The 13754-nt window shown below is 34.7% G+C and overlaps 1 protein-coding gene across 3 annotated transcripts in view; it reads right to left on the bottom strand.

Moving 5' to 3' along the window:
* Positions 1-4267: 4267 nt before the first annotated feature.
* AP3B1 (adaptor related protein complex 3 subunit beta 1) overlaps positions 4268-13754 on the bottom strand; it is a 263662-nt gene continuing 254175 nt past the window's right edge. The window contains exons 27-28 of one of the 3 annotated variants that reach the window (XM_081280209.1): positions 5381-5417; positions 4820-4973 (exon numbers count right to left, since the gene is read on the bottom strand). In XM_081280209.1, coding sequence (XP_081136335.1) covers positions 4962-4973; positions 5381-5417 — 49 coding nt within the window. In that variant the 3' untranslated portion in view covers positions 4820-4961. Of the gene's footprint in view, positions 4974-5380; positions 5418-5493; positions 5920-13754 lie in introns of those variants that run through there. The other 2 variants (XM_081280208.1, XM_081280210.1) reach the window with 2 other exon arrangements.

Below are 13754 nucleotides of genomic sequence, written 5' to 3'. Positions count from 1 at the left end.
GCCTTAACTGAGGACTATATATTCTCCCTTTTGCCACTCCTGGAAACACTTTTCTGTTTTTCTAAAGGCCACCTCACTTTTAGAACTAGGCTTCATCACCTCAGTTGAGACTTCTCGCCCACTGATCACTTCTTTCCCTACACCCAGTGACACTGGCTGCTGTTTGGCAATCATGCCACTGCCTCACAGCGTTGTTTCTCACAAACCATCTCAGCTTCCCAACAGCTATGCTCCAAGTCTGTTGGTCAAGTGATCATATGGAAAATGTTTTTCCTCAGAAAAACGGGTGGCTTCCTGGGTCAGATCATAAAATTCTCTTTACTCTACAACACGGCTGGAAAGTGGTAGAAGAAGTAAAGTTACCAACATTGAGAGTAAAGCATTCAGTGAGCGTGCTGAATGCTGTTTGTCAGGCAGACACAAAGACAGGAGATGGAGACTTTGTGAAGACTCAGAAAGAATCTTCTGGTCCATCCACCAAGGGCACGTTTTTCTATTAGTCATAATTTCCACTCATCTAAGATTATAACTAACACTATCATAAGTGTGAAATACTTATTACCATTTTTTGGTTGTTGTTCCTCCAAAATCTCAGGAAGACAGTGAAAGTGATCATGAAAACTTTCCCTGTTGAATGGTCAAGCTAAAAGGCAGAGGGAAGGAGAAAGAGGGCTTAGAGACAACCAACTGAGGTCTGCAAGTACATGTCATTTGATTAACCAACCTACAGTTGATAGAAGAACAAAACAAATGTGTACCCTATTACTGGCCAGTCTGGTCGGGCTGCCTGTGTGAGGAGGGGGCAAAGGTAAAGAGGTCTGGGGCTGATGATGTGAAGTGGCTTGGCTTGGCACCAGAGGGAAGGAGGGGTGCGGGGAAGGTGAGACTACATTAGTGGTACACAGCAAAAATTTGTGGCAAACCAGGGCTTGTTAATGTGGTGAGGTCCACGTCATCACTTCTTTTTTGACAGTTAAATTGTGAGTTTTTTGGGGTGAGGGATATAGAGCATCATCTTGTATTGACCATACCCCCCGCCCCCCCCCCCCCAAATGCTTATTGGACAGTCTTTAAGTAAAAGATGAGATAGTCATCTGTGTTAATTTTGTGTTATACCAGCAGGCTCTTTCCCCCACTCTTATTCTGTGAAAAGAGGTTTTTAACTCTCTCTTCCCCTCTCTGGTAATGGGGGACTTAACCAGGAACTTTACCACTGTTTGCTCTCTCTTTAAACCAAATTCCTTATTTAAAAAGGTCAGAAAGATGATAAAGTAGGAACAGGAGGGAACAACGTTAGGTTTTCCTTTACCCCAAATTTAAACGAACTCCCCTTGGTATTCATCATCATTCTGGATTTTTACATTCTCTAATGTGACATCTCAATTCCTAACAATAGAAACATGAGTTATAAGGGCAAACTTTGTAAGTTATTATAAGTACTTTGTTATAGTCTCTTTAGGACAAAAAAAAAATTCTTTTTCTACCAAATATGAGGCTGTCTGAAAAATAATATGAGAGCCATTCTTCAATATTGGTGTACATAAAATGTCCTACTAAGTGATCATTAAAATGAAAAGATATAGGTAGAATTAAGAATTCAGGGCTGGGACTGAAGCTCAGTGGTAGAGCGCCCACCTCACATGTGTGAGGCACTGGGTTCAATCCTCAGCACCACATAAAAATAAATAAAGATATTGTGGCAACTACAACTTAAAAAAAAAAAGAATTCAACATTGGCTAGCTTGATTCAATGGAAAAATTTAAAGATAATCATGATTACAATAAAGAAAATATGAAGCAAGGAACTCTGAATCATTGTAAAAGAAAAAGACAAACCTTAAATTTATTACTTTGGTCATTTTTCTGATTTAATTTATGGGAAAATATTTTAATGATGCTAAGTTGAAACTACTTCAAATAATAGGTAACTATACAACTGATATATCCATTAAATATTAACTAGTTCATACTACATTGTAGTACTGATTTAATATAGATTTTAAATTTAAAAGTTGGCGGCCAAAAATAACTTATTTAAAAGTAAAGTCCTACTGAAATTTCCTGTTTTAAAAAATACAAATGTCTGACCTAATTTCAAAGACAAGTACCTTAACTGAAATGGAGTAAATTAAATTCCATGCATGTATGACTTTTGTCAAAATGAACCCAACTACTATGTATAACTATAATGCTCTAATTAAAAAATGGGGATAATAACAATACCTGAACTCAATGCATTGCTCCAAACTTAAATAAGTTAATTCCTGTAAATTACTTAGTACAATCTCAAGCATACAAAATTTAGTAGATGTTAAAAAATTTAGTAGATGTTAAAAGATTCTATATCATAACATGCATTTTCCCTGCCTGATGACAATAATTTTCCCCCCAAAATAGATATTTAGTCTGTCAAATTCTGTATAACATTTCAAAAGTCATTGATTAAAAATCTGAAGTTATGAAGCCCTGAGAAATAGGGATAATGAGAGAAATGCCAACCGACAGCAATTATATAGAGTTGCTTCTGGGCATATTACTACAGCACACAGGCTTCAGAATGAGAACCATTTGGCTTTTACAGCAATACGATCCTGTGCCACTTAAGTGATGGGGACATTCTGAGAAATGTTTGTTAGTGACTCAGCATTGCATAAACATCACAAAGTCTGTTTACATCAATGAAGTCACTAGATGATATAATCTTGCAGGTCCATCTTCCTAAGGACAGTCCACTGTTGATCAAAACATGTTTATATGGCAAATGACTACTTCTTTTCTCTTAAATTCACTGCTATATTTCAGCAACAGAAAAATTTAACCATTTTGTTTACTTTCTCCAGCTTTTTTGGTGGTACTTGAGTTGAACCCAGGAGTGCTTTACTACTGAGCTACATCCCCAATGTTTTTTAAAATGTTTTGAGACAGAGCCTTGCTAAGTTGCCAAATCTAGCCTTGAACTTGCAATCCTACTTCAGCCTCTTGAGTTGGTAGGATCATAGGCATGCACCACCACACCCAGCTTCTCTCCAGTTTTTAAACTTGAAAATTTAAATAATTTTCCATAGTCTGTTTTGTTCCTCTCAAAGTTTATGTTCTAAGAATATACATTTTTTTTTTTAAAGAGAGAGTGAGGAGGGAGAGAGAGAGAGAGAGAGAGAATTTTTAATATTTATTTTTTAGTTCTCGGCGGACACAACATCTTTGTCGGTATGTGGTGCTGAGGATCGAACCCGGGCCGCACGCATGCCAGGCGAGCGCGCTACCGCTTGAGCCACATCCCCAGCCCAGAATATACATTTTTTAACCCTTTGTGTATGCTCTAAAATGTTTCAATGCATCTTCCTTTTTATTTTAAAAAAATCAATATTGTAGACAGGTGCTTTGGTACATGTCTATAGTCCTAGCTACTCAGGAGGCTGAGGCAGAGGATTATTGGAGCACAGAAGTCTCAGGTCATCTTGGGCTACACAGTGAGACAACACCTCCAATTAAACCAAACCAAACTAAACAACAACAAAAGAATCACTTATGTGGCTTTAAACAAAAAGAACTGACTTGCTTATATTATCCCAAAGTCCATTATCTTGTTATCAGAAAGGTAAGGACTGGGGATGTAGTTCAGTGGTAGAACACTTGCCTAGCATGTAGGGGGCCCTGGTTTGATCCCTAGTCAAATACACACACACACACACACACAAACACACACACACACACACACACACGAAAGGTAAATAAAATTTCAACTGGTTTTAAAGAGGTAATAGTTTTTCTGATTACAGAACAATCTCATTAAGAACAGTAATGAGTCTAGAATTACTAAACATTAGAAGAAAACATCATAATATGTTGATCGTATAACTAGTTTTTAAATTTCTACAATTAAGTATATACTAGTTAGTTCCTACCAAAGTTGAATACCAAGGTTTGTAAAGGAAAAATGAAAATCAAAGAATTTATTCAGCAGGAATAGGAGATCTTACAATCAAATCTCTACTAGTACATTAAAACTGCCCAGAAAGAGATGTATTTTATAACACAAAAGATTTTTTTGTTATTAAATACACTATTTTTTTCTTTGAAGTTAACTACTCTGTAACAAAATAGAAAATTTACCTAAGATTTGAAACTGTTTTCTCTCTCACTAACTAAGCCTTCTTGATGCTCTGGATAATGTAACACTCAGAATATTTACTTTATAAGACAGAAAGCTCAGCATAGGAACTTCGGGATTATAAACAGTTTCTCATTAAAAATATAGAGACAAACACTATTTATGTGCTAGTTTATTTATCTTATTATTCAGAAATAAATTTCATGATGACAGTTGTCAGTAACCAATTTCAATACCAGGAAATTCAAAGAACAAAATTTTGCAGAGACCATGTTTTTGCATTTAATTTAAAAAAGTATGCTATCTAATTTTCATCCGCGAAGCTATTTCTTTGCTAATGTTTGCTTACTGCTGAATAGAAGATGATTTTCAATACATTTAAATATCTGATTCACGTCCATCATTGTCGAAAGAGAAGGAAGATGAGGAGGCCAAAAGAAGTAGGACAGAGAAAATGCCACATGGATTCAGGAGTTGAGATAACTGACAGTAAAATATATGTTCTTTGGTTAGCAAAGCGAAAAGGGGGAAAGTATTGCATACATGATGGATACACACTAGCATTCTAAAGCAGGAGACAAGAATGTCAAGAGTGTATTCTTCCCCCATTGCCAGATGGAAGGGCTATTATTATAAATGAAAGGCAGCAGTAGTGGATGCCAGGCACTTTTGTTGTGTGCCAGATTCTGAAGTCCAGATGTAAGCAGGTTACCCCTGGGACAGGACAGGCTTCAGCTCCCGCAGCAGAACAGAACCAATCACAGTTTTCTCAGTGTTTATGATAAGCTGGGCTGTGGAGCCTTCCTTCAGTTCCACTGTGACTAGCATCAATGACCCACTGTGCACAGTTTTAGCTGCAAACCTGGAAGAAAAAAAAAAAAGACTTTTTATCACAGACGGGGAAAAAAAGGAGACAGTATAAATTCAAATAGGTTTAAAATAACTCTTTTTTCTCAAATGAAATACTTCATTGCAGGTTCCCTACTGCCAAAAACCCAAAGCCAAGCATTCTTGTTACAAAAAAAAAAAAAAAAAAATCAATAAACTGTCCAGTCCATGCGTACCACAAGCAGGTAATTTAATGCATTTTAAAAACCGATCAGGAAAAGGGAGTCTATTTTATTTATTAGTCTGAATGACAGATATATTTGTATAATTCTGTGATGTATTTGGGAAGCAACCATTCAATACATAACAACTCACCATGCACAGGGCCATTTAAAATAAGCCAATTGATCTACATATTTAAAACACATGAAGAAAAGGTACCTTTCTCAAAGAGCTTGAAAATTTTAATTCCTCAGATCTGAAAATGATTATGCAAGAAGTTAGATAATTTTATGTACATTATAAAATTCTTACTAAGTCTCACTGAATTCACTCATGTAAAAATATTCAAATTCAATCTCTAATGTTAATGATGACCCGAAATAAAATCACGTGACAGCCAACTGCAATCTCACACTTCCCTCTCTCTCTTAAAAACTGTTTGGACCATTAGATCCTTCTTTTTGCTTTAGAATATAATAGAGGAAACTTGAGGTCTAATGCTCTATTACTAAATTCCAAGACATGAAGAACCTACTAATTACATGGAATTAAAAGCAAAACTAGCCTTTTAAGCACTGCAATTGACTGCAAAGCCGTTGGAGGCACAATGAACTTCTGTCAATCCTGCTAATTCATTCTGCACGCACAGTTGAGCCCCAGAGGAGGAAGAAGAGGATAGGAACCTCCCATGCCTCCATTTTCCACATGGAGCATGTTCCACACAGTTTTGGGGGGAGGGAGTCTGATTGCAGGGATGACTGGAGAAAAACAAAGTTGCTGCACATGAGCTTTTGAAAACACTAACAAGTGTAGAGCAGGTCTGTGACCTGCTGTGACCCCACTTTGCAGGGCCAATCCCCTTTCCCCTTTCTGTATGACACGTGTCTGAATCTGAGCCATCTGCCTCAATTTGCGCGACATCTTCAGCCACAATGGCACCCAGTTAGCCCTGACAACAGCTCACAATACATAAAAATAAAACTGCCGTGCTGACAGCACGCTGTGGACTATTCAAGAGCAAACCAACTGGTCAGTGTCTCATGTCTGACAATTAGCATGGGCCTTGCACGGAGCCCACGGTGTCCTCAGGGATCTGTTTAATTACCATCAACATAAAAGAGGGAGTTTATCAGGAGACACTCAGAAAAACTTCACTCCCGACTTAATTAAAATATTAGCCACTTAAGCAGGAAGCAGATTCTCTTTAAATGAAAAGTAATTTCTTTTTTGAGTTTTTAAAAAATGATCTTATAACATGGTAGATTCCTTTTCTTAAACCCTAACAAGTCATTTTTGGCCTAAATAGAATCAAGAAAATCATTTTTTCAACAATAATTCGCATAATACATCGAAAGCAAAACAAATATGCTAACCATAATAAGTTGAAAATATTAAAAATACTTGGAAGTTGTATTTTTAAGTGTTAGCTAATGAGTTGTTGACAAAGTACATTAGAAACCTTCCTAGTAATCTATGTACTGTCTTCAAACATGCTGGAAACTTGCAAGGAAACTCATAGAGCAGTTTGCCTAAGGAGAAAAGCAATTTTAAGTAACCAGTTTAGGAATATAAACCACACCAATGTTTAAGAGGTTTTTATAAAGCTCTTACAATCATATCCATCTGCTTTTCAGATATGCATACAAGAGATTAGGAACTGGGTACCTCAATTTCCTTTTTGAGAGAACAAGAAAGATCTCCAGTCCCCAAATGACCTCTCCTTTCTGTCTCTCCTTGAAGGTTTATGCAATTCTTTTGTCTAAATTTTTAAGGCTCTTATGTTTCATAGGAGAATGCTTTTTGTACATTTTGGTTAAACTTTGTCACTAAAGGATACAAGAATCTATATTGCCATTTATTTATACAACTTTTCCACAGATTTGGCCATCATATCTGTAATACATTCAACAAATACTGCAGCGGAGGTTTCTATTGCTGACAGGGTTATAATTATGTAAACAATAGTCTTATTAGTCCCTTTATTTACTTAACACTTGTGCCTTGGGACCATAGAGAAGGAGATCCTATCTGAATAGGAACACAAAAGCACTGTTGTTTTAATTTCAGGGTTACATAGCCTCAAGGCACATTTTATATCTTTTCTATTAAAAACTAAGAACCAATGTTAAAATAATACAAACTTGGCAAGGACAAATGTCATTTTTGGTGTCAGTGTGTTTACAGAGATAAAATAAAAATTGTGTCTTATATTGTGTTTTTGAAACCTTATTACCATGATATTCTCAACGCTATAAAGAACAGGGGCATGAATGAAAAGAGGCATTTGCTTACACTGCAATGGAAACATGCTCGGCAAACTGTCCTAGCAACAAACTCTGAGATGATGTAAAAGCTACTGCCTGTTAATGAGGTCTCCATGTTCTGGTGGGCACACATGGTGGAAGCAATGCTTTAAAGGAGGAGACCAGAAGATCAGATGTTCTGACATTCTCATTTCACAGTTCAAAAAGGATGTATTTAATTGGAACACAGCATGATTACAATTGGTTTGTTTTGGTCCATGGAAAGCAAAAGCCACTCCCCCAAAGTTATTAATCCTTTCACTCCTCAGTGGGCTATGTTTTAACATATATTTAAAAGATAGGGAAAAAGAACTAGTTAGTACATAATAAAAGCTAGCTTTTACATATAAGACACATTGATTGTAAATACTTAATATGCTAAACTTAATGACTGACATCAGATCTCTGTACTTGGCCTCAAACTACGATCACACTGGGACATAATTTTTTTTTTTTTTGGAAATGTCAGAAGATTTTGATCACTGTAATGACAGCAGCTACCATATATTAAAAGCTTACTATGTGCCTGCTGGTGGGTCCTAATACTTCACTTGCATTACTTCATTTGACCCTATGAGGCAGGTCACAATGAGAGAGAAGGGAACTGAGGCCCTAAGATATTGAGGCACTTGCTCAGGGACACAAGAGCCAGTGAATGGTGGAGTGAGACTTTGCACTCAAGCATTCTGATTCCAGGTCACACACATTCCTCCAAAATGTGGAAAAGTGTACACTTAATATTTGTTTTCTTGTCAGGTAAACTAAGGTGTTTCCTATTTATGTGTAGTGTAAATAATCTATTATTTTCCAAAAACTTTAGGGATGAAGATTTTTCCCTTCAAAAATTGTGTACTTGACTTTGTAGTATTCTATAATTCAAAGCATTATGGCTTGATCATTTGTTCTACTTTTAATTCTTTCCCTCAAAAGATTTTTTTAAAAATGTTCAATATCCCCCATCCCTCACTCCCTCAAAAGTCACCAGCAATGAAAAATAGAAAACCTTTTTGAATGGAGCTGTAACACAGGGAAGGACTACAGGGAGACCAATCAACCTCGAAAACCAGTAACGCCACAAATGAGAACAAATAAGTGAGATGACAGTTAAAGATGTATTGCCTACGTATGATGGGCTCCATGTTATTAAAAGGATACCATCTAGATATTTTTCATAATTTTTCATTTCATTCTACCACTAATCACTTGCTGTTTATAATCACCAACCAAGAAGGTAAAACTGTCTGGCTATTTCTGCATTTTAGCTCCAGCAATTGACATTTAATTTTTGTTGAATTTCTAAGATTTAAGAGAAAGACAAAATATGAAGGGAGATGAGTAGAGTAAGGGGGCCGGGAATGGGAGAAAAGGAGGAGAAGGAAAATACTGGGGAGTTATACTGGCAAAATTATATTTTTATATTGTGTGCATGTATGAATATGTAACAATGAATCCCACCATTATTTACAACTATAATGCACCAATAAAAATATGGAAAAAAAGAAAAAGACAAAATAAACTGGTTGTAAGAGTTAGATGAAAACATGTTTCACTCTTATTAAAAAGTTATTCTGGCCTAACTATTGTCAGAATTATGAAACTGGCTAAATAAATCAACAATTTGAACACATATACTATGTATAACACATAAGCCACACTTTTTAAGATTCGTGAGGCATTGGCTATGGACCATAATGCTCTTTGTTAAAAGGAACAGAAGTCACATGATTCAATTGTTCTAACAATTAAAATGTTAACAGCACAACACAGACTTAAGAATATTTGTCTGAACGAGAGGCTGCATCAACCTCCAGGGTATTCACAAACATCAAATTTCTTACGCAGAATCAGATTTGCTACACTTAATGCAACAGCTCTGAGACATGCTTTTTCTTCTCTTGGATAGTCTTCCTGGTTTCTGATTTTTCTATTCTGAGTTCAATTTTCTTGTGCTTTCTGTTCTACTGGTTACCAGAAGCTGTGACAATGGCCCACTCAGGCTAGAACTTTTTTTTTCTACTCTGTACATGAAGCCTTCAATTACTGCCTGGTGAAGCAGACAGAATCCTATTAGTAAGAAAGACGATCACAAGATGCAGTGCCCTGCCCTAGCTGTATAAAAATAATTAGTCCAAAGTTGACAAATGTGTAATGAAGTCGCACAATCATTATATGTAAGAAATACTGGTTTGAATAAGCCTCCTAAACATCAATACCAAAGCATGGTGATTTGGAGCATTATCATCTGAAAGGATTTAAAATTGTAAATCCTTATTACCTTGAGTTAATATACAAACATTTCAAACAGGCAGAGAATTTCAAAGTTGTACAAAATTCTATTTTTGACTATACGACTGTAATGTTATTAATAGTAAGAAAAAAATTACATGTGACTAGGGTTTGGAGAATTTATTCATATTTTTCTCTATTTTTAAGAAATTGTCCAATAGTATTGTGATATTTTCATCTAACGTTCAGATGAAGAGTTAACACCAAAAATAAACTACCATCATAATTAGGTCTATTTTCTACTTTAAATTTTACAGATGGTATAAACAATTACTCCTGCCCTATCTTATCAATGTTGCATTCTCTTTATACAGAAAAAACTTAAAAAAATCCAGGTACACTTCCTCAAGGAAGGCACAAAACATTCTAGTTCTTTCATATCATTTCTGATTTGTCTGTTTGGTGGAGGAAGGATAAGGTGGAGGTTAACAAGAGAAAATCAAAAAGTAAAATAAATAAATTCCCGCCTCATTCTCTTTGATTGCTTATAAAACTGTCAACTCAGAAGGAAAGAATACCCTTTTCATTTTTACATGAAAAGTTATATATTCCTATTTGCAAAACTGTTACATTATAGGACATTACCTCACAATGGCTACATGAAATAAAACTTAAATACAGAATGTTTTAATGAGAAAATCAGCTGCATAGCTTGGTTACTTCTAAAATAGCCAACTGTGCTTTCTATGTAAAAATTAACTGAGGTCCACACTTGTTTTTCAATGAAATGCTGCTCAGTCAGTGGAGTCCAAAGCAGTCAGATAAAAAAGCAGTGCTGCCCTCTAGTGGACAACTACTCGTTTGAGAAAGAACTCTGGATGACTAAATAGGTTCCACAACTCTTCAGTTTTTTTGGAGACAAAACTTGTCATACTATAGAAAAGACCTAAGCCTGACATCTTTACACCAACACCTGCTTATAAAAAATTCTGTTTTAGCATAAATGGAGTTGGTTAACAGTAGTCTCAAGGCTTATAAAATTAGGACATTAAAACTTTAAATGTTATTTGATAAGCAAAAATTGTTTTCCATTATGATCCTCCAAAATTGCGCAGAATTTAAATCTAGAGTTACCAAGAAAAAAGAAAACAAGTAATAAACAAACAAAAAAAAAAACTCCCCCAAGGGTTAATCAATTTATGAACAGAAGACAGAGAAATATTCAAGATCCCACTAGGAAGTGACTATACCATTTGTTCTTTGTAATCCTAGTACTAGCAGAACCTGGGATAAAGGTCTTCAAAAGACTGACCGAAGAAGTTACATGCTACAGATCTCATATATATGTATTTCTTCTTTTAAAGACCCTTTAACAGTTGTTTGCTAATGGTGATTAATTGAATGAGTTTAAAGTCTAGAACTGAAAGTTATTCTTTACCTGTATTTTAATTAAATAACAAGATTTTAGTCTTAAACCTGAAATAAACTGTCTTAATATGTTCATAAATTTAAAAGTCAATGACCAGACTGCCAGGGACACAGTGTTCAATTCACAACACCAGACTTTCCAAACAGTTAAGAACCGATATGACAATAGTAAAACATTTACTTTACTAAAACTTATTACCTGCAAGTTGTATAAATTCAAAATCTGAAAATTGAAAAAGTAAAAGGGTAAACAAAAGCCAAACCACTAGTTAAGATATATGGAGGAAAAGGAATATGAGTACTAAATTTAAGTTAATAATGAATGTTGTTCTAGCTAAGAAACAAAATAGAACCATGGCAGACAAGATATTCACTCAAATACCACATTCTCTCTTTTATAGGGTCAATTTGATGTTCATGAAAAAGCAAGATGAGTATGAAGTGTGACAACTCTTTTCAATTATAAGATTGTATACAAATGTCAGAATATGGGTTAAAATGTGAAATGGTTGAGACAGCTGAAAAGACAAACTTTAACTTGTGATCATACCACTGTAATGTACTACTATCCTAAACATACTATCTTAAATGCTGGGATAGATATAAGAAAAAAATTAGACATTTTGCCTGAGGCTGAAGTGCAAAGCATGAGTGGTAAAGCATGAACTTATTGGCATGTGTGAGGCACTGGGTTTGATTCCCAGCACCAATAAGCAAACATACATCTTGCTAGTATCCCTGTATAAAAGGAAATATATAAATACATATTTATATATAAAATAGTTTATATAAATTTATAAATATAGAAAAGACATTTTAAAATATGTCATGGGGCTATCATTACTTCTTGATTATCCAGGGCAGCCTCAACCTGTGGACTTTGGAATGTGTGCCTTATTGGATGGCACTTAAGAGTACTGGCCAATAATACCAATAACAGGCAGATACTAGGGCCCTGTCCCAGATGTGCTAAACTCAGTTTTGGGGGTGGGTTCCAGGAATCTGAATTTCACACAAACTCCCATATGATTTTTTTTTAATGTAGAGAAAAACCCTAGAGATTCTAAAGCTATAGATTTTTAGTTTTCTGCTTTTTGGCCACTGTATTTCTCATTAGCACTGTCACCACAGGACAACAATGTAATAAAAGCAAATGCACCCCTGCTTCTACACTGTTGAATATGGAACCTTCCTCTTAAAAGCTTACTGGATTTTTCTCAGAAGATCACAAGTAATTTTTCCTGGCCCTGGATGAACCCAGGAATCCCATTGCTGGTCCTGCTAATCTCCTCCCTTAGAACATATTAAATCTTGATGGTTTCTCTTTGCAGTCCATTCATACTCTGGTGTAATGCTGTCCATTTTGCCTTTTGTATATAATTAATTTATGGATTAGTTCATCAGGATTGACTTACATAGTACATTCAAAGGCTTTTACAATGTAAATAGTACATCTCATATATTTTAATACAAAATATCTAACAGGAAATGAAGATATTCAACTACATATTTAATAAATGCTTTTAGATGATGAGAGAACTTCTCATTTCTACAGAATTTCTTATGAAGTGGTAACTGTAATCTGGAAAACACCAGATGGGCACAATGATCACACCTACAGATTGCAATAAGAGTTTTGTTTTCAAAGAGCAGCTTTGTCAAATCCCAAACAAGTACCACAGACATAGAGATAAAGCTAGTTTTTCAATACTGTTTGGCTTTCTGATTCTATCTCCCATTTAGAAAATCAAAACAAATATCATATCATCTAATACAGATGAAACTCAACTGAACTTTTAAGTGTTATCTATTTAGGAGATGCCCCAGGTTTTTGAAGTGAATTTCACAAAACTTGTGTTCTTTTAATTGACTTTTTCTTAATGGAGGCCATTTTCTGTTAATGTATTAGGAAACACTTTCTTTTAAGCATTCAATTGAAATTCCTACTTTTTATTATTACTTACTTCTGCATATAAATGAAGTTTTACTCTTACTCAGAAATTCCCACATTAAGTATCTCTTTACCTGGTGTTTAATGCAAAACATATTCAAAATTTGAAGAGCAGTAAGAATAAACTATTCCAAAACCAGGTGATAGAAATTCTATTCATTGGTTTGAATATACCAATACTTATTAAAAGTCCTTTAAGAAAGAAAAGATTCTGAAAGCTTAAACAGAATATAGTCCTGTCAATAGTAATTTATCATATTAAAATATTAGTCTCTTAAAATATTAATAAGTCAAAATGTTTTCTATACTTAATGTTTTTGAAAATAGTTCTAAACAATTGCCACTAATAAAAATATTAGAGTGCTTTTGGTCCTGTTCCTCATAAACTCAAAAAAAGCAACTATCACAGAAGAATAGGGAGTCATTAAAAAATTTCATAGGGATTTCAATTTTATTATTAACCAGTAGTAAATAGGCTTAGAAACAGAGACTCATTGATCCCACAGGGTAACATAATATTGAATTCTACAGTTAAAAACATTAATACACAATTCAGTAAAGTGGTAAATTGTTAATTTCTGTCATTAAAATGTAATCAGTAATTGTTATTTCATTTTTAATGAAATTAAGAAAAGCATTGATTCAGATTTTGACAATTATTTATTTTATCAGTTCTAATTGCTAT

This window comes from Spermophilus citellus (assembly GCF_964194105.1).
Source record: "Spermophilus citellus genome assembly, chromosome: 1".
NCBI classification, from domain to species: Eukaryota; Metazoa; Chordata; class Mammalia; order Rodentia; family Sciuridae; genus Spermophilus; species Spermophilus citellus.
Note: the sequence above shows the minus strand (reverse complement) of the source record. Positions and strands in the feature narration are given on the sequence as shown.